The following is a 22,760-nucleotide window of genomic DNA, read 5'->3' on the forward strand; positions in this document are numbered from 1 at the left end:
CAAGTTAGGTGAGTGGGCAGATGCATGGCAGATGCAGTTTAATGTGGATAAATGTCTGGTTATCCACTTTGGTGGCAAGAACAGGAAGGCAGATTACTACCTCAATGGTATCAAATTAGGTAAAGGGGCTGTTCAGAGAGATCTGGGTGTTCTTGTCCACCAGTCAATGAAGGCAAGCATGCAGGTACAGCAGGTCGTGAAGAAGGCTAATAGCATGCTGGCCTTCATAACAAGAGGAATTGAGTATAGAAGCAAAGAGGTGCTTCTGCAGCTGTACAGGGCCCTGGTGAGACCACACCTGGAGTACTGTGTACAGTTCTGGTCTCCAAATTTGAGGAATGACATTCTGGCTATTGAGGGAGTGCAGCGTAGGTTCACGAGGTCAATTCCTGGAATGGCAGGATTGCCTTACATGGAAAGACTGAAGCGACTGGGCTTGTATACCCTTGAGTTTAGAAGACTGAGAGGGGATCTGATTGAAACGTATAGGATTATGAAAGAATTGGACACTCTGGCAGGAGGAAACATATTTCCGCTGATGGGGGAGTGCCGAACCAGAGGACACAACTTAAAAATACGGGGTAGACCATTTAGGACAGAGATGAGGAGAAACTACTTCACCCAGAGAGTGGTGGCTGTGTGGAATGCTCTGCCCCAGAAGGCAGTGGAGGCCCAGTCTCTGGATTCATTTAAGAAAGAATTGGATAGAGCTCTTAAAGATAGTGGAGTTAAGGGTTATGGAGATAAGGCTGGAACAGGATACTGATTGGGAATGATTAGCCATGATCATATTGAATGGCGGTGCAGGCTCGAAGGGCTGAATGGCCTACTCCTGCATCTATTGTCTATTGTCATACTTTAAATTAATCTCATCCCATTTGCCAGTATTTAGCTCATATCCCTCTCAACCCTTCTTATTCATGTACCCATCCAGAGGCCTTATTGCTATAATTGTACCAGCTTCTACCATTTCCTCTGGCAGCTCATTCCATTCACGCACTACCCTCCTGCATGAAAAAAGTTACCCTTCAGGTCCCTTTTAAATCATTCCCCTCTCACCTTAAATCTATGTCTTCTAATTCTGGACTCCCCCACCACAGGGAAAAGACCTGGTTTATTTACCATATCTATGCCCCTCATAATTTTATAAATCTCTCTAAGGTCACCCCCCCAGTCTCTGATGCTCCAGGGAAAATAGCCCCAGCCTTTTCAGTCTCTCCCTAAAGCTCTAATCCTTCAATTCTGGCAACATTCTTGTAAATTTTCTGAACCCTTCTTGTCGGAGGGAGACCAGAATTGCACGCAACATTCCAAAAGTTGCCTAACCTAAGTCTTGTACAGCTACAACATGACCTCCCAACTCCTATACCCAATGCTCGGATCAATAAAGGCAAGCACACTAAACACCTTCTTCGCTATCTTGACTACTTGTGACTCCACTTTCAAGGAGCTATGAACCTGTACTCAAAGGTCTTTTCATTCAGCAACACTCCCTCGGACCTTACCATGAAGTGTATAAGTTCTGCTCTGATTTACTTTCCCAAAATGCAGCACCTTACATTTACTTAAATTAAGCTCCATCTGCCACTCCCTGACCCATCTGATCAAGATCCCATAGTGCACGGAGTTAACTTTTTACACTGTCCACTACACCTCCAATTTTGGTGTCATCTGCAAACTTACTAATATACCGATGTTCACATCCAAATCATTTTTATAAATCACAAAAGCAGTGGATCGAGCATCGAACCTTGAGGCATACCACTGGTCACAGACCTCCAGTCTGAAAAGCAACTCTCCACCATCACCCTATGTCTTCTAACTTCGAGACAGTTCTGTATCTAAATGGCTAGTTCTCCCTGTACTCGATGTGATCTAACCTTACCAACCAGTCTATTTGGAACTGTCGTAAAGTCCATATAGATCAAGACCTGTCTTCTACAATCCTCTTTGTCACTTCTTCAAGAAACTGAAACAAGTTAGTGAGACACAATTTCAACACACAAAGCCATGCTGACAATCCCTAATCAGTCCTTACCTTTCCAAATGTGTGTAAATCCCGTCCATCAGGATCCCCTGCAACAACTTGCTGTCGACTGATGTCAGACACACCAGCCTTGGCTCCCTGGCCGTTCCTTAACACCTTTCTAAATATCAGCATGTTAGCCAACCTCCAGTTAAGACAGTAACTAGATGTTGCAGGGAATGGAGGGTTTAAGTTACAAGGAGAGGCTGGTACTGTTTTCACGAGAGCGGTGGAGGTTGAGGGGTGACCTTATGTAAGTTTATAAAATCATGAGGGGATAGATAGGTTGAATGGCAAGTTCCTTTTCCGTACAGTGGGGAATTTCAAGAGTACAAGGGGGCATATTTTTAAGGTGAGAGGTGAAAGATTTACAAAATACATGCGGAGCAATTTTCTTTCTTTACAGAGTGGTTCGTGCATGTAATGAACTTCTAGGATGAACTTCTAGAATGAAATAGTGGATGCAGGTACAGTTACGATGTTTAAAAGACATTTAGATAAGTACATGAATAAGAAATTTTTGGAGGGTTATAGGCCAATCGTAGGCAGGTGGGACTAGTTTAGTTTGGGAATGTTGTCAGCATTGACTGTTACCCCATGCTGTATTATTTTATGATTCTAATTACTGATTTACCTTCCCTTGTTTCCACTCTGAAGTGGGAAAACAGATACATCATGAAATGTATTTAAATTCAACCCAACTTCGTCTCAGAAAAAAACTAACATATTAATCTGTTTAAACCAGAACTCCAATTCTGACAATGTGTAAATGACTCGAGACCGAATGCAGTTCAAAATGTGCAGCGCAGTAAAAATGCTTTGACTAGTGCAGTTAGTACTCCCATTGAGTTTGCATTATTCTATTTCTCGTACTCATGTTATGTTCATAAAACATAAATAATAGAGTCAAAACCAACATTGATTAACATTCATTAATATTGACCTAATGCAGGAATAAGACTATCCTTAAATAATTATAGAGTCACACAACACAGAATAAGACCCTTTGGTCCAACGTATCCATGCTCAATTATTCCCAATTGCCTGCATTGCACCCATATTCCTCTCACCCTTTTCTATTCATTTACCTGTCCAAATGTCTTTTAAATGTTGTAACCGTACTTGCATCTACCACTTCCTCTGGCAGCTCATTCCGCATACAAACCACCCTCTGAAAAAGCTGCCCCTTAAGATAATTTTTAAATCTTTCTTCTCTCACCTTAAAATTATGCCCTCTAGTGGAGAAAAGACCTTGGCCATTTATCTTATCTAATTACCCTTCATTATTATCTAAACATGTACATTCTGTTTTTCTACACAATCTTCGTTCTTGTGCAACACTGCTTTATAGAAAAATCATACTTTATAAACAACATTTCAAGTGTTGGCGACGTAATCATGTTGCAGCCAATACACTTAAGAAATTCACACTTTAGAAATGGTGTCTCCAATTCATCAATCGCGTTATAGTGAGTTCACATTGACAAAACACCCGTTATAGCAGAACAACCTGTATGAAGGTCCCCCTTTAACATCCCGTGTTCTAGCAAAAATATCCAGCTTATCCACCACCCCCTTATAACTCAAACCCTCCAGTCCTGGTAACATCCTTGGTAAATCTTTTCAGCACCCTTTCCAGTTTAATAACATCCTCCCTATAGCACAACCACCAGAACTGTATACAGTACTCAAAGTGGTCGAATCAATGTCCTATACAACTGCAACATGACCTCTCAACTCCTGTACTTAAAGCTCTGACTGATAAGGGCAAGCATGCCATATGCCTTCTTCACCACGCAATCTACTGTGATGCAACTTACAACAAACTACTTATCTGAACCCCAAGATAATACTCTCTACCATTAACTATGGAAGCCCTGCCCTTATCGGACATTTTCCACATTAAATACTGCACAGCAGCGCTCACGAACAATAAACTCACCCACCAAAGTTACTTCCAACCAGTCACACAGGGCAGTGTAGACTCTTACCATTGACATCAATGAGACAGAGTCCTCAATACAAAACGTCAAATTTGCTATTGTAATGGTCGTGTTGCTCTCTCCTCTGCAATTCGGAAATGTTCATTTTATTTGTGACAGCCCTTGTGGATGAAACACTGACTGCTGGCAGCAGTGAGCCAAGTCATTCTGAAATTTCCGCCTTCAATGACCTCAGCCAGAACTAGTTGGAGAACACTCAAAGGTGCCTTGATTCCAGCCAACAGAGACAATTCATGCACTACTACGTTTTGCCTTGCTGCATAAACTCACATTCTACATTTAACTACAGAGGTGAAACACTCAAATATTTAAATTCAGCCAGCAGCTGAGCGCAATCATGAATAATAGTTAACTCAAAAGCACTGGTTTTATATTAAAAGGTTTTGTCCATTGTGCCTGTGATTTTAGAACATGCTTCACATTATCGATTCTCTTGATAAAGAAAACTTGAAGCATCCCATCAATTAATGTCTCCCTTAGTTAAAAAAAAAGGATATTTTCAAAAACACATACACATATTCAATTTCCAAACATTTGAAACTTCAAGTTTACAATTATCTTCTATAAAATAAGTTTATAATTTTGTTTTCAGTATTGAAAACATTGTTAATATTGTACTTGTCTTTTGGAGACCCTGAAATCCCTAAATTAGTTTACATAATTAAATTAATCAGACTAGCGTTACTCCCATTAATGAGCTCGGAATATGTGAGGAGTTGGAGAGTAAAACAGGATACAGTTCATCCATCAGTAGAAAGTTTATGTATCATTCACTTTTGGAATATTCGAAGACACTCAATTACTTCAAGCTGGTACATCTCACTGAAGCAGAAAGAGAGCAGCTTAAGTACTTCACTAATGACTTAAATCTTCAATTGTTGAATGATACTGCATAAATGGACACTCTTTGATCACTGGATATTGCGCCTTTGCTGGGTCTTTGGTAAAGCTGTTTGGTTCATCCTATGCTCCCGCTCTTTACGTATAACCCTGTGTACAAGTCGTCCTGCTATCATGCACGTTTCATTGACATAAATTCACCATAACATGATTGACAAATTGGGGACACTGTTTTTAAAGCATATTGGATAGAAGGCAATTCCAGCCCTATTAATTTAAGTGGTGCTGCTATTACATGATTTTCTTATAATACAGGATCGCATGAGAGGAATTACCGTGTTACAGCCAAACTGGCTGTATTGTTTTCCCAAGGATTTAGAAATTTCCTTTGGAAAGTTAAGATTTAACCCACTTTCATGATGCTTTCAGATAACATACTCCAGATCACAACACATGCTGCACAATGGTGCTTCCACATCATTTCTGGCTCGGTTTTGAGTTGCCCATCGCCCATCGCCCATAATGCACATCATCTGGTTACCAGCCCTGCTGCCACAAAACAGTTTCTCTTTATTTTCTCTGTCAAGACAGGTAATGATTTCAAGCATCTCTATCAAATTTCCACTTAACCATCTCTGTTATAAATAAAGCAAATTCAATTTTTCCACATAAGTGAAGACCCTCATTCTTCACACCTTCATAAACTTCCTAAATTGTGGTTCCCAGAATTGAGCACAATAATCCAGAGAACTAACCAATTTCAAGAATGTTGACTTGTACATCTTTCTACAGAAGTGAATAATTCTCAAGTACAGTTAAAAATAAATAAGCCCTCACATTTTCCCACATTTTCAAAGATCAAGTCCCATTGGTAAATCTGATTTCATTCTTTCATTCAATGTCACAGCCAGTATCACTGTCCATTCCCAACTGCACTTCAAAAGACTTTATCAAAGATGTTCTAAAATCAAATTACCCACTAAATCAGGTGGAGAAGTCTGCTTCTTTAGCCATCTTATGCTGACCACGAAGCCCCAAATGGACATGTTTTCAGATTTGCTCAACTTTCTGATCAGCCAATTCATAACTACCACTCAACATGGGCAAAATGGATTGAGGCATTATGGAAAACAACCCAGTTATGAAAAATATATCTCTGAAGATAATCCAAAATGAATTCTTCAAAAGCTGTTTATTGATCCTTCTCCATTCACGGCCAACTGCACACACATTAAGTGCGTGGCTAGCAACACATTTCAATCCACCCAAGCAAAGTACAAGTTCTACTTGCCAGACAGACAATTGAAAACAATACAAGCAGAGGCACTGCATACAAAACTGGATTCTGTTCCTGAGATTAATCACAATGCCAACCACATAATAAACATGCACAACTATAAACTATCATACTATACTAAAGAGCAAAATCTAATGTACAAAATTTGAAACCAAGTGCCGTACAATCTAATTTATAGACATAAATTAGATCCACAATTCCAAATATAAAAAGCTTACACAATCAAGATGAAATCATTTGGAAAAACAGTATAAAAATGCAGCTAACTCTGCCCCTCGACTAACATGTATTCCACACAGCAGTTTGAGAACCTAGAAAGAGCAATTGAAGCACGGTGGGATATATTCAACCACATTAAAAGGTTTTTTTGTACCCAAATATGATAAAGTACCTCTTTTTATTGTCCATAAATGTGTGCATTGCTGCTTAGGCCAGATTTTATCACACATCCTGGATTGTAATGGAAAACCTAGTGGAGAGCTGTAAACCTTGAACTGCTGCAGGCTTTACAAGCATATGAAGAGGAATCAGGAAGGAAATACCAGGAATTCGAGCGAGAAACAGTAAAGGAATAGCAATATAGTTCAGGACATGTGTGATATGGAAGGAAACTTGAAGATATTGTTCAGACCAAAGGGATAGCCATAGTCACCCGCATGGGCCCCAGCTATGCCTGCCTCTTCATTGGTAAACAGTCCATCTTCCGCAGCTACATTAGCACCATTCCCCATCTTTTCCTCTGCTACATAGATGAATGTAATGGCACCACACCATGCTCTCACAAGGAGGTTGAACAGTTCATCAAGCTCAAGAACACCTTACACTCTGACCTCAAGTTCATGTGAGTCATCTCCGAGACCTCCGACGAACAATGCAACACAGACATCTATTTCAAACCTACTGACTCCCACAGCAATTCGACTCCAGGACATCCCAGATGGCCTCCTATTTTAAAGATTGCAATTTTTTCTCCCACATGATCAGCAATGCCAGACAGTGCACCTTCTCCATTTCTTGCCCCTCCACCGTTGAATCCCACCCCTCCAGCTACAACAAGGATAGAATGCCCCTGGTCCTCACCTTCCACCTGACTAATCTCTGGATATAGTGCATCATCCTCCGCCATTTCTGCCACCTAAAATCAGACCCCACCAGAGATATATTTCACTCACCACCCATACTGGCATTCCGTAGAGGCCATTCCCTCTGCAACTCCCTTGCTAAATCTACGTTGCCCACCATCCCAACCTCCACTCCCAGCACCTTCCCTCGCCACCTCCAGAGATGCAAAACCTGCACCCACACCTTCCTTCACCTCTGTCCAAGGTCCCAAAGATCCTTCCACATCCAGCAAAGATCTTTCTGCTATTGTGTCCATTGCTCTTGATGTGGTCTTGTCTACACTGGGGAGACAGGAAGCCTACTTGCAGAATGTTTCAGATAACATCTCCGGGACAACGCATCCAACAACCTCACCACCGTGTGGCCAACCACTTTAACTCCCCCGGCCACTCCAACCATGACATGCAAGTCTTGGGCCACTTGCACCACCAAATCCAACCCACCCGATGCCTGGAGCAATAAAGCATCATTTTCTGCCTTGGAACCCTCCAACCACACAGGATCAATGTGCATTTCACCAGCTTCCTTATCTCCCCTCCACAACCTCATCCAAATCAGCACTGCCCCTCTTGAACTGTCCATCTTCCTTCCCATCTATCCACTACACCCTCCCGTCTGACCTATCACCATCACCCACCTCCTACATTTGCCTATTGCTTTCCCAGCTACTCCACCCCCATACTCCTATTTCTCTCTCCACCCCAATATTCCTGATGAAGTGCTTATGACCGGAATGTCAATTCTCCTGCTCCTCAGATGTGGTCTGACCTGCTGTGCCTTTCCAGTGCCATACTTTTCCATGCTGATAGGGCATCAAACAAACTGATTTGTGTGTTTTAGATGGTGTTGAGCTACACCCAAGCAAGTGAAGAGTCCATCACACTCTAGACTTGCACCTTGTAGATTGAGGATAGGCTTTGGGAGACAGGAGAGTTATTTGCCCCAGAACTCCTAACCCCTAGCCTGTTCTTGTAGCTACAGTATTTATGATGGCGAGTTCAGTTCAATTTATGGTCAATAGTCATCGCTAAGATTTTTCAATAAGCAAATGATATTTCAGCTGAGTGCTACAACATGGGACGAGTCAATGGACTCTTACTCCTGATATTTACTGTTTCATTTATGTTACATTAGAATGCAGCAATCCCTCAGCTTGTTGTTTTTGTATCAACCACTGCCACACGCGAACTCACATTCCTAGGTCCCCAGAAAATTTAAATAAATTAGTAACATTGCCAGAAACCAAAAACATACCCATCTGGGCACCATACATTAGGAAGGATATACAGGCCTTGGATAGAGGCCAAAATAGGTTTAAAAGAATGATACCTGGACTTCAAGAGCAAAGTTAATGAAGAGAGATTATACAAATTAGAAATGGTTTCTCTAGAATTCAGAAAGTTAAGGGATGATCTGATCAAAGTCCTCAATATAATAACAGGAAATGACAGGGTAGGTAAAGATAAACTATTTCCACTGGTTTGGGGTTCTAGAACTAGGAAGCATAGACTGAGAATTAGGGCATGACCTGCTCAGGAGAGATGTTAGAAAGCACTTCTACACACAGAGTGGTAGATGCTTTAAAATCCCTTTCACAAATGGCAGTTGATGCTGGATCAGTTGTTAATTTTACATCAGAGATAGATAAATGTCTGTTAAGCAAATGTATTAAGGAATATAGGCCAAAGGCAGGTATACAGAGTCAGGCAACAGATCAGGCCAAAGTAAGGACTGCAGATGCTGGAGATTAGAGTCAAGAGGGTGGTGCTGAAAAAGCACAGCAGGGCAGGCAGCATCTGAAGAGCAGGAAAATTGACGTTTTGGGCAAAAGCCCTTCATCGGGCAACAGATCAGCCATGATCTCCTTCAATGGCAGAATAAACTCAAGGGGTTGAATGGCCTACTCCTGTTCCTATATTATTTTGATTTTTTTTCCATAAAAGTACTGGAATAATCCTTTACTATGCAAAGTGGTAGATGCAAACTAAAAATTTAAATTCAAAAGAAATCTGTTAATCAGAAATAAAGATTTCAAAAAGCAAGTAGACATAATTTCAGATTTTATGCTAGTTTTTATCTAATTTAATGGCAGAATCATGTTATACCCATTATCACCAGATGGAAGATTTCTGGTCTGGCCATTTCTCTCAAAGCTTTTTCAGTTTGTACTGTGAAGATTGAAAATTGGCAGGCCAAAGCAAATTTAAATAGCATCTTCAGCATTTTGCTTTTGTTTAAATTTAAATGGATGTTTTGCTGCAAAGAGCAGCTCAAATCAGTTACACAATCAAAACTATTCAATTATTTTCTTTTGTCACTGAACTGAATGGATTATCCTCCTCTACCCAGAAACCTAGTCCAGGCAAAACAAAATTTTCAAGTCCTGCATCGAAATAAAACAGGGCATTTTTTTTTCCTCATTACTTCAGCTGCTTTTTAACACTGTACGTACTATAAACAGATGAAACAAAATGATTTTTTGCCAAACTAATTTTCTCAGGAAAATATTGAAGCATACGTTTTGCTCCATACACATACAAGTTAACCTATATGTAGGGTTACGTTGTTCAAAGAGAAACCATAAACATGAGCTCAATGGAGAACAAAAGGTGATCTCAGGAATTCCAGTTATGTGGTACAACAACATAACTTCTCTGATAACATTAAACTGAAATATATTTTGGCAGGCCAACTGCATCATGCATTTTTATCGATTCTACATGCTAAAACGTACAGGGAGAGATAAAAATTTAGCCATAAATTTTCAGTTCTAATTTGGTTGCCCATTCACCTGCATAAAAATAGTGCCAGCTGGGGAACTTCTACATGCTGAAGCCTTTACTAGCAATGATCTAGGCTCTTATTACACTACAATTACATTAAAATACTCACTTCCGCAACTTTAGGTGGAACCCCATCTCCAAGAACTTCCCTTACAAAGGCTTGCTGGCTCATATAGAAAGAAAGTCCACTGGTTCTCTTGAAGGCATCTTTTAACCTTTTCAGTTCTATATCTGTAACTGTATAAAAGGGAACATCAGTTAGCATTTATACGCTGTGCAAAACTGCAATATTTCAACTAACATTGAGATTTTATCATCAATATTTCAAGTTATATTTTGAGAGATTTAAAATTCAAGACGAAATTCCAAGCTAGCCCCACTAAAAATCCTAACCACTGAGTAAAATGACAAGTCTAAGAAAAGCAAACAACATAGCATGCATAAGGCTGAAAGTAATTTTTTTTATTTCCCTGATGCAAAATGGGGTAAATTAGCTACAATGAGTTACTTGAAGGGTTGGAAGAACTACAATTCCACAATGAGTAATTTGCTCAGTGTTCCCTATAAGCCAACTGTACATCAATTTAGTGTAACTTTGAAGATCGTAAAATAGATTCACAAAACCTAGGTCAGACAGCATAAACAATTCTGATGAACTCACTCTCTCCACAGATGCTAAAAGACTTGATTTTCCCAGCATTTTCATGTTTTGTCTCAAATTTCAAGCATTCACAGTATTTTATTTTGTTATTACGTGACAAAGACTAACATTCCAAGTTTGCAGTGTGATGACAGGTCATTTATGTAATGTTATTTGGAAACTTGGGTTCTAAAATGACAGAACCATGTACTGCTTTAAATATGATTTTATTTCTATAGTGCATGTTCAGGGAAGAATAAAGTTTTATTTCTTCTTTGAGCTGAATGTCGTGACAGGTTGTCTCAAGTTTTCTTTTCTCTAAATTGAACATTTAAAATCATAGGTGAATACTTCAGTGCATTAGAAACAAGTGTAGAAGAAGGAAAATTGTTGTCATGTAACCAAGTGTCTTGTGACACAAGGTGACAAAGGCACAAATATTCAGAACATCACGAAGTGTGCACAGACTCCTTTTGGAGAGAAGCAGGTTCCTCAGAAAGTAGAGGCTTAGAACAGTAATGTTCAGAAATGTGCAATGAAACATGATGTGTGCTTTCCAAGTCCATGTGCCAATGTGGCAGTTAAATGGAAAATCAGCCCTCAGTGACTTAAGATTACTAAGAGAAAAGCCTCCAGAGTCAGAAGGCTGTAGAAGAAAAGTTTGACGTAAGAATGTAAGAATGTAAGTTAGTTCGCTGAGCTTGAAGGTTTATTTTCAGACGTTTCAACACCATACTAGGAAACATCATCAGTGAGAGCCTCTGGTGAAGTCCTGGTGGTATGTCCTGCCTCTCTCTTTTTAGGTCTTGGTTTCTTAAGGTGGGTGATGTCATTTCCGTATTTTTCCCCCACAAGGGAAGGTAGATAGGGCCTAAATCAATATGTTTATTGATGGATTTCTGGTTAGAATTCCATGCCACGAAGAATTCTCTTGTGTGTCTTTGTCTTGCCTGTCCTAGGATGTGTCTTGTCCTAGTAAAAGTGGTGTTCTTTGTTGCCTGTATGTATGGAAACTAATGATACTGGGTTGCGTCTGTTAGTGGCCGGCTGGTGTTTATGTATCCTGGTGACAAGTTTCCTGCTAGTTTGTCCGATGTAGTGATTTTTTTGTTATAGTTCTTACATGGTATCTTATAAATTATGTTAGTTTTGCTGGTGGTATCTAATGAATCCTTTAGGTTCATTAGTCACTGTTGAAGTGTGCTGGTCGGTTTGAGGGCTACCAAGATGCCAAAGGTTTGAGTAGTCTGGAAGCCATGTCTGATATGTCTTTGATGCAAGGTAGTTTTTGGTTGTGTTGTGTCTGCTTGTTTGGGTTTGTTTCTGAGGAATTGGTGGATTGTGTTTATTCAAAAAACAAAATCACAAAGTTAGACATGTTAGAGAAATAAGCAAACTGTGCTAGCAGTTTAAAGATTTGGGGGAAACATTAAAGAAATAGCCTTGAGTGAATGCAAAACTTCCTGAAATGAAATCAATTACAACTAATCAACTACACCAGAAACTACATCAGAAGTAAATAAAAGGGACCCTTCACAATCAGAATGCAGCTGAGGACAAAAGGTGTTAAGTCTATATACCTGATATTTGTCATAAAGATCTGTCCACAGATTGTTCTGGTGCAGTGTAATAAAGGGCTGAATTTTCCAAAATTTGGCTAGGTATCATTTTCAAGTTATTCCATGTAAGATTTCACTATGTAAGCTCCAGCACACAAGGTGAGAGGCAAGCAGCTCCTAGACCTTGTACAGGCTACAAAACCTTGGAATGCATTGCTGAATCGTAGACTTTAGCTGGAACTTTACTGGATGCTCCTCCTCTACTTTGGATGGTCTTGGACCAATGAATCCCAGGTATCAGTGGGATTGTAACACTTCACCAGCGCGGCCTTGAGACAATCCTCTGTGCACCTGAAGCTTACCTGCCATTTCGGTGTTGGGAGTAGAGTGTCTGCTCGAGGAGTCTCACATGGGTCATGGGGGTAAAATGTCCAGCCCATCACAGCTCAGCAAGGGTGGTCAGTGCGCAATGCTAAGGATATTGGCTTGAGACAAAAAAAAAGATGCTGGAATCCAAAGTAGACTAGCAGAACGCTGGAAGAACACCACAAGCCAAGCAGCATCAAGGAGGTGGAGAAGTCCCCGTTTCAGGTGCAACCTTCTTCAGAATCGGGGGTGGATATAGGGGAGCTACGGATAAAGGGGGCGGTGAGGGCAGGATGGTGAAGTGGGGATAGATGAACACAGGTAAAGCATATGACCTGGTTGGTCAATGGGAGGAATGGAGCCAGTTGGTGGCAGGAGGCAGTGGAAGGGAGGTTATTTGAAATTGGAGAACTCCATGTTAGGTCCTCCAGGCTGTAGGCTGCTTAGGCGGATGATGAGTTGTTGTTCCTCAGTTTGGTTCATTGTGGCAATGGAGGAAACCAAAGATGGTCATGTCAGAAAGGAAGTGGAAAGGGGAATTAAAAGTGGCTGTGACTGGGAGGTCCAGTCAGCCCCTGTGGGCACGGCTGATATTCTCGATGTAGCATTCTCTAAGTTTACATTTGGTCCCCCCAACATAGAAAAGACCAAATAGGGAGCACCTGATGTAGTAAACTAGGTTGGAAGCGAGATGGGTGAATCTGTATCTCACCTGGAGCCACTATTTGGGGCTCTGGATGGATGCGGGGGGGAGATACCGGCAGGTTTTGCATTTTTTCTGGTTGCGGGGGAAGGTACCTGGGGGGTTCAGACACAAAGCAAGGACTGGTGAAGGGAACGGGCCTTTGCAGAATGCAGAGAGGGATCGGGTGGAGGAAGATGTTCTTGATGGTGGGGTATAGTTGGTGTTGGCGGACATGTTTAAGGATAACGCGTTGGATATAGAGATTGGTGGGGTAATAGGAGAGGACAAAGGATGGTTTGGAGGATGGTTTAGAGCAAGAGAATGAGGAATGGAGGTGGTTCGGTAGAAGGCTGTCTCTGGATGACAGGGGGGGGGAAAAGCATGTTGTTTAAAATAGGTGGACATCTGAGGTGCATGGAGGTGGAATGTCTCCACATCTAAGCTGACGAGGCGGAGGAATTGGGAGAACTGGATGGGGTTTTTACAGGATCCTGGTTGGGAGGTGGTGTAGTCCAGGGAGTTGTGAGAGTCTGTGGGTTTATGGTAAAAGTCGGTCTGGAGACTGTCGCTGGGGATGGAAATGGAAAGATCAAGAAAAGGGGAAAGAGGTGTGCAAGATGGACCAAGTGAATTTGAGGGCGGGGTGGATGTTTTGGACAAATTTGATTAACTGCTCCAATTCAGCCAGGGTGCACGTTGCTGCGCCGATGCAGTCATTGATCTAATGGCGGAAGATATTGGCCTCGTCAATGAAATTGTTGTTGGTGCATCTGTCTTCCCAGTGGGTTCACAGAATCTTTGCAGGCAACACTGGTGGTTGTGCTTCAGGGCCTTGAGGTGTTTGCTGTAAACAGTCCACGCTCAGACGTATATAAGTGGTGGGAACCACTACAGTTCTGTATACCACGAGTCTGATGTCAGGTCTGATGATGTCTTCAAACACCCTTTCCCTCAGGCAGCCGGACACTGCGCTAGCACTACTGGAGGCTATGCTGGGTTAACAGGACACAAAATATTGCAAGTGGCCAACATTCTCCAGGGCCTTAATGATTTGCAGTTCATTCCAGAATGCTGGGCTAGGTTGGTGTAGGATCTTCAGCTTGTGGATGTTCAGGGTGAGCCCTGTGTTCTCATATGCACAGGAGCAGCCACCTCATTGGGGTTTTCTACAGACCCCCTAATCGCACAGGGAGATCGAAGAACCCAGAAGCCAGCAGATTTTGGAAAAATGCAGATGTAGCAGGGTGGTTGTTATGGGTGACTTCAACTTTCCTAATATTGACTGGAACCTCCTTAGTGCAGATGATTTGGACGGGACCATTTTTGTCAGGAGGGTTTCCTTACTCAGGATAGAATCAGGCCGACGAGGGGAGAGGCCATTTTGGATTTGGTGCTCGCAATGAGCCACGACAGGTGCCAGATCTCATGGTAGGAGCACACTTGGGTGGCAGTGACCACAACTGCCTCACAATTAACATAGCCAGGGGAGAGGGAAAGGAACAGTTACCATGGTAAGATGTTTAGTTGTGGAAGAGGAAATTATGACACTATCAGAAAGAAGTTGTCAAGTAGAGATTGGGAGCAATTGTTCCATAGAAAGGGCACAACAGACATGTGGAGACTGTTTAAGCAGCAGTTGTTGAGTGTGATGCATAAATTTATTTCTCTGAGACAGGCAAGGGGTAAGATGAAGGATCCTTGGATGATGAGAACAGTGGAGCTTCTCATCAAAATGAAGGTGGCAGCTTACGTATGGTGGAGGAAGCAAGGATCTAGCCCAGCTTTCGAGGATTAGGGCTTACGAGACAGGAGTTCAAAAATGGACTGAGGAGAGCCAGGAGGGGGCACGAAAAAGGCTTGATGAGAAGGATTAGAGAGAATTCAGAGGGACAGGATTTATGACTATTTGGAAAGGTATACTGTGATTAAAAGCAGTCAGCATGGCTTTGAGGGGGGCAGTTCATGCCTCACAAATGTTATTGAGTTCTTTGAGGAGGTGACGAGACAGGTTGACGAAGATTGGGCAGTGCATATAGACTTCAGCACAGCATTTGATAAGGTTGCCTATAGTAGACTCATTCAAAGTCAGGAGATATGGGATAAAGGGAGATTTGGCTGTCTGGATTCACAATTGGTTGGCTGACAGAAGGCAGAGAGTGGTTGTAGATGGAAAGTATTATGCTTGGAGGTCAGTGGTGAGTGGTGTCTCACAGAGCTCTGTTCTTGGGCTCTGCTCTTGGTAGTTTTAATAGATGAGAAGGTCGAGGGTTGGGTTAGTGAATTTGCCAATGACACAAAGGTTGCAGGTGCAGTTCATAATATCGAGGGCCATTGTAGGCTGCAGTGTGACATTGACAGAATGCAGAGCTGGGCTCAGAAATGGTAGATGGAGTTCAACCTGGATAAATGTGAAGTGATGTATTTTAGAAGGTCAAACTTGAATGCTGAATATAGGATTAAAGACAAGATTCTTAGCAGTGTAGAGGAACAGAGGGATCAAAGTTGCCTCCCAAATGGATAGGATTGTTAAGAAAGTATATGGTGTTTTGGCTTTCATTAACAGGGAGACTGAGTTTAAGAGCCACGAAGTTTTGCTGAAGCTCTACAAAACCCTGGTGAGACCATAATTGGAATAATGTGTCCAGTTCTGGTTGCCCTATTATAGGAGAGATGAGGAGGCATTGGAGAATGTGCAAAGAAGGTTTACCAGGATGCTGCCTGGACAGGAGGGCTTGTCTTACGCAGAGAGGTTGACTAAGCTCGGACTTTTCTCTCTGGAGAGGAGGAGGAAGAGAGGTGACCTGATTGAGGCGTACAAGGTAATGAGAGGGATGGATAGAGTCATTTGCCAAAGACTTTTCTCCAGGGCAGGATTGACTGCCATGAGGGGTGACATTTTTAAAGTGCTAGGAGGAAGGTATAGAGGAGAAATCAGAAGTAGGTTCCTTACACACAGAGTTGTGAACACATGGAATGCGTTGCCAGTGGTGGTGGTGGTGGAAGCAGTGTCTTTAGGGATATTTAAGCAACTGCTGGAATTGAGGGGTACATAGGATGAATCGTTAGCACAACACTGTGGGCTGAAAGGTCTGTTCTGTGCTGTACTTTTCTATGTGACTCTGTAAAGGTGCTAATGATGGTCTAGAGTCCATCTTCAGAGTCTGCACATATGCACGCATCATCCACTTAATGCAGCTCATTGGCATTGGTTGGGGTGACACTGATTTTGGCTTGAAAGTGGCAGAGGTTAAATAATTTCCCACTGATTCTAGAAGTTAGCTCCACTCCAGCAGGGAACTAGTCAGTGAGATGATACACTGCAGCAATGTACATCGAGAACAGTTTTGGGGAGATGACATTGCTGTCCCTCACAATGCTGGAAGTCTCCGCCACTCTTGCAGAATTTAAACAAAGGGGCATGACTTATTTCAGCTTTAGGTTTCTGTTGTCATTAAACATAAATGCAAACAAATGACCAAGAGAATGCCGGTTTTGGAATTTTTTTTTATGGCTAGACCTTGTCACATTAATTTCTATTTATAAAAAATCCGAATTTCCTCCTGTGTATTATTCAACACTTGTCAACCAATCATCTCAAAAGTGACTGCAATGGGCACACAATACAGCTAAGTAGCTCTTGGTGCCACACTTTTAGTACAAAAGAAACATGACACTCCTACTCAGAATGACTATATGCAAATCTAGACAACAATGCATGGGTAACCCAGGAAGTCACATAATTGGAAAAACAGAAACCACTACCTTGTGCCAGTATTGTTTATATCCTGACAAGAATGCTTTAAATATGTGAACATGAACCACTTTCAGCGCACAAAAGGGGATTTAATTGGAGTAAAATTGTGACCAACTTCATAAAGAATACAGATGACATATAGGATAAAAACGTCTAAAATGCTGGATTCAAGACCAGATATATGTTCAGACTCGTTAGGAAGTGCATTCCTCAATACTCTAACTGAAGCTCAAACTAAGTTTTTTTTCCATAAAGTTTTAGAATGGTTAAAAATTTTAACTTCAAAACAAGGACGGAGGAAATGGAAAATATACAAAACTGTCATTTTACTCTCAGCAAGAATCAAAACTGAATACAAGCGAGCATTATATTGCACATCAAAACTGTAAAATTCTAATTCTTATGTTTTGGGATCGAAACATCCCAAGACAAGTGACTAACAGGTTAATCAAAGTACAGTGGTAGAAATTAAGAAATGCTTTAAGTGAGTAGTAAAATGGACAAATAGGAGGTTTGATGGATAAAATTTGTGCCTAAACAGCTGAAGGACAGCCTCCTGATTGTGGGAACGGGAAAAATTAGTGTAAGGGGTGGGGACAGAGTAAAGCCTGAACTTGAGAAAGTAGTCTTCAAAAACAGGGTTGTAGGGCTTGAAGTTTCAGAGTTTTCAAAAGCAAGACCTCAAAAGGTGATTGAAACAAAGACTTAAAATTTTGAGATGCCATATGCAGGGCTGGGGTCTGACATGGGTGAATACATGAAGTTGTTCAAGTTAGGACATGCGCAGCAGTTTTGACTGAGCTGAAGTTATGGAGAGTAGGAGATGGGAAGACTTTGAAATATATAAAGTCTGGGGGAACAGGGGTATGAGAAAATATGTCAAAGATGTAAAGTTGCATAGTTCCAGAGGACCATATGAATGCTCACTCGTAACAGAGATATAACCGGTGGCAGTTTAACCCAAAGGTCACCATATCTAGGGCAAGAGAGGTAGAGGAGGAGAGTTCTTCATGGAAACCTCAGCCATTGAGCGAACTGAACTCAGAAGGCTTGCATCACTCGACGTCACAAACTAACCATCCAGTCAACTGAACTAACTAATCCCTGTAATACATATACCTGTATAATCATTTCAACAGCAGACTGACTGAACAGTCAAGATTATACATTTATCAGTTTCAATCTCTGACAGGATGGGGCCAGGTAGAGAATAAAAATGTCACCAGACACAAAGACACTGACTTCTGATTGCCAATCTTCACACAATACTAGTTCTTCACTGTAATTCCAATAAGTCATCATTTATGCTCATTGGTCCTATACCCATAATTTCATAAATTATTTTTTCTCCCCCTTGACTCTCAAATTTATGAACAATGTTAGCATTTAACTAACAATTCTACACCTCAACTATAAGATCGATATCCATCCCCCAAACCACCTCCCATTAACTTTAATTTTCACCTGTATACTTAAAGAGATATACAGCATGGAAACAGATCCTTCAATCCAGCATGTCCATACCAATCAGATATCCTAAATTCATCAAGTCCCATGTGCCAACATTTGGCCCATATCCCTCTAAACTCATCCTATTCACGTACCCATCCAGATGCCTTTTAAATGTTGTAATTGTACCAGCCTCTACCCACTTCCTCTGGCACCTCATTCCATACAGGCACCACCCTCTGTGTGAAAACGTTGCCCCTGAGGTTCCTTTTAAATCTTTCCCCTCTTACCTTAAACCTACACTCGCTCATTTCAGATTCCCCAACACCAAGGAAAATACATTGTCTATTTACCCTATCCATGCCCCTCATGATCTTATAGACCTCTGTAAGGTCACCCCTCAGTCTCCAACGCTCAAGGGAAGAGCGCCTCAGCCTATTCAGCCTCTCACTAGAGACCAAACCTTCCAAATCTAGGAACATCCTTTCCGAACCCTTGCAAGTTTCATAGCATCCTTGCTACAGAAGGGAGACCAGAATTTCATGCAAAAAGCAGTCTAACCAATGTTCATATATCGCCACAATATGAGCTCCCAACTCCTATATTCACTGACCAATAAACAAAAGCAAACGAAATGCCTTCTTCACTACCATATCTAGCTACAACTCCACTTTCAAAGAATTATGAATCTGCAGTCCAAGGTCTCTTTGTTCAGCAAAACTCCCCAGGACCTTACCATTGAGTGTTTAAGTCATGTCCCGATTTGCCTTTCCAAAATGCAGTACCTCACATTTAGCTAATTTAAATTCCATCTGCCACTCCTCAGCTCACTGGCCCATTTGATCAAGATCCCGTTGTACTCCGAGGTAACCACCTTCGCTATCTCCTGCTTTTCCACACATAAGCGGCCTTACTCATCTTTAAGGGGCCCTATTCTCTCCCTAGTTACCCTGTTATCAGTTATTTCCATGCTCTAGCTACAACCACCCATAACTTCAGAGCCTGGGAAGGTATCAGAATGGTAGCATGTCACAACTTATCTTAGCAACTGTCCATATTTACCTAACTTTTTTTTTAAAGTAAGTCACTACTTAATCTGCTTTCACAATCTTTACAGACAGTAATCAACATAACTCAGGCATAAAAATTCTTCTTCACACCCCTGGATTTTAACAATTACTTTAAAATCTCTTACTCCTTCCCAGTGAAAATAATTTAATCTTAGCTACTCTAGCAAATTCATGATTTCAAGTCTCAGAAGATTGGTTTTGTAGTAAAATGGAAGACAGTAAACCTTTATAAGTCGACACTGAAGTGACTGCAAAACACTATAGTGTATATGAAAGGGAGGAGTTGCAGTTACAGGAATGCTGCTACTCAACATGGACTCATTTTAAAGTCATCAGGTTTTTTTTTCTTTGCTTGACAGGTGGAAACTAAGGGTATAAACGGAAAACAGATACAAACTATGTCACAGAATATTCAGAATCCAAGCTGATGTTACGACCAGACAAGACAGATTTGAGGCAGAAACTGGACTTGACAGATTGTATTTGGAAGTGTTTTGGTTTTAATAAAGTAGGCTCTCATTGAAACATGAACATGTAATGTTGTAGGTTTTGCTCAGACAACAAAACTTAAGTCTATTAATAAAGTAGTGAAATAGGACAAACTCAAATATATACTTCTAATACAAATTCAAAGTTTTTTTTTAGAAACACACTAATAGGAATATAGTTTTAACACAAAAACACACATTGAAAAGTTGACAGGAAACAAAACAGCTGCATAAAAAAAATCCAAAACACTGCACGAGTAAAGTATGCAAAAGCACACATACAATACTCAGTTTCTGATGAAGGGCTTTTGCCCGAAACGTTGATTTCGCTGCTCGCTGGATGCTGCCTGAACTGCTGTGCTCTTCCAGCACCACTAATCCAGTATTTGATTTTCAGCATCTGCAGTCATTGTTTTTACCTCAGTTTCTGTACCTAATACCTCAGTAGGTTTAAGGCACTTTGTGAAATGACTTCAATATATGGACTGAAACTGCAGTTGGCTTCTTCTAGAATCCATCCTACACCTGTTCAAACGTACACAACATTCCATGGTTTTATCCCAGTACGTCTGGTCTAGGATTAACACTCTCTTAACCCCAAGGTCACCTAGCTCATTATGTATCCTTCCTTCCTCATGAGTGTTACTCTTAACAGGCATTCTTTTCCAAGTATTTCATTAGACTGTTCAAACTCAATGTTAAACCTAAAGAAAATAACTCTCTAAACAATGAGTATTCCCCATAAACTCAAAAAGTAAGTTTAGGCCTCCAGCAAATCTGAGGCCCCATTATTTATTTACTTAGCTGGATCACAAAACAATCTAAGATGAAAATAAATGTATTAGTGCTTCATAAAACTTAATTCATTTTGAAGCCAGGCCCAAAAACTGCTTTAAGATACAGCACCATGGCTGCAGAAATACTTTCAAGTTAATTATCAACTTCAGACACAAAAAACTAAGATCAATAACTCAAACGCCAGAAACGCATTAACTAAATATATAGTGCAAAATAAATTCAAAACACTAAACTTCAGTTACTGCATGAAATTAGTTTAAGGTGACTGAAGTTTCACAACAGCATTTTCACTAAATGGAATACAAATGTTCTTTCCATTACTTAAATGTACAATTCACCGACATAATTGCCCATTCAGTATTGCATTGACGAATGATTCACAGCAACTCTGAAGCATCTTCCTGTCAGTAAAAATCAAAGTAGATTTGTAATGCACAGGTGAATGTGAAAGGTTATTAAAAGCAATAGAAATCATCTCATCAATATATTGCAATTTAACCACATCCAAAATATCCTAATGCCAAATTATAAGAACTCGAGAAAGAGCTATTTTTGCACAGCATTTAAAATTACATTTCTCTGCCTCAGCTTCAGCTAATTAAAATTCTAAATCTCAGCCCAAGTCTGCCAACACTACAGTAACAATACAAATGCCAAAAAACGATTGTTAAAACTGTGATGTGCTTGCTGCACCTTGGAAAACAGATGTGCAAGCATGGAGTTTAAACTAGGTTTAGTCAAAATTATATCCAGAACCCAAGTAAACAATTTCTTCTCTAAACTATATTATAATCGCCTGTTGTTTGTTATAAGGCCATCTTTTGTCAGTTGCATGTCTTATTGAAAATGTATTTCCAATATCAAGTGAGAATTCTTTAAAAAAATGTCCATGTTTAAACCTTCAGACTTCCATTTCAAATCAATAACGAGAATTAACCATATTGTCTGTACTAGAGCAGCATAGAACATTACATTTTGATTAAAGTAGAAAGACAGCTTGTTAACCTAATCCATGGGGTTGGAATGTTTGTTTCCAGTCTACTGGTCCTTTTCCAACTGTCCTCCATTCCAATACATATTATAGTCACTTATAACTTTGGTACAAAGATAAATTTCTCCACTTCTTCAGTTACTCCCTTTCTATTTATTCAAACAAAGCCCAAAGCTTTGAACTTTGTATGGAAAACATTGGCAGACTAAAATTAAAATACTAAATGTGTTATATTACTAAAATGTTACAGATAAAGCCAAACACTGCAAGTTATGTACAAAAAATCTTTTGAATGCAGAGTTCAAACACTTCTTTCCATAGTCACAAAAAAATTAAGTGTTTTCGGAATTAAGAATTTTTTGAAAACAGTAACATGCATTTTAAATTACACTAGCTACAAATATCTGGGGCACAAAGCGTTCTATGTTATTGGACAAGTAATCCAGAGATCTGGGTTAATAATCCAGAGAACAAGTCAGATACTGGTGCAGCAGTCTGAGAAGTTGAATCTGGTATTTAAAAATTTAGAAATATAAAGATTGACAGTTTAAGAAGTGACTTAAGAAGTTATTTAATTGTTTACAAAGGTTACTAGTTTCAAGTGTTCTTCACAGAAGGAAACTTGCTGTCCTTATTAGGGCTTTTTAAAAAATTGTTAAAAATTTACTTTATTCATCAAAATTCTTTATGTATAGGTACTAAAGCAGTTTTGTACAGTCCATGCATTAAAAAAAATGCAACACTGGAATTTGACATTCCCTGCAGTTGCAAAAACAAAAGGTATTTCTGACTCAGACATTAATTGAGAGGCAAAAAGGGCTGATAACAGAAGAGTCGATGCCTTTATCCACTGCGCATTGGTGGCAGCTGCCACAAGCTTTTGTGTGAC

The 22,760-nt window shown here is 40.5% G+C and overlaps 1 protein-coding gene across 2 annotated transcripts in view; it reads right to left on the reverse strand.

The window, feature by feature from the left end:
- usp32 (ubiquitin specific peptidase 32) overlaps positions 1 to 22,760 on the reverse strand; it is a 187,691-nt gene that overhangs the window by 150,941 nt on the left and 13,990 nt on the right. For both annotated transcript variants that reach the window (XM_072589621.1, XM_072589620.1), the window contains exon 2: positions 10,181 to 10,308. In XM_072589621.1, the coding sequence (XP_072445722.1) occupies positions 10,181 to 10,308 (128 nt within the window). The remainder of the gene's footprint in view (positions 1 to 10,180; positions 10,309 to 22,760) is intronic.

Source organism: Chiloscyllium punctatum, chromosome 19 (genome assembly GCF_047496795.1).
Source record: "Chiloscyllium punctatum isolate Juve2018m chromosome 19, sChiPun1.3, whole genome shotgun sequence".
Classification (NCBI taxonomy): domain Eukaryota; kingdom Metazoa; phylum Chordata; class Chondrichthyes; order Orectolobiformes; family Hemiscylliidae; genus Chiloscyllium; species Chiloscyllium punctatum.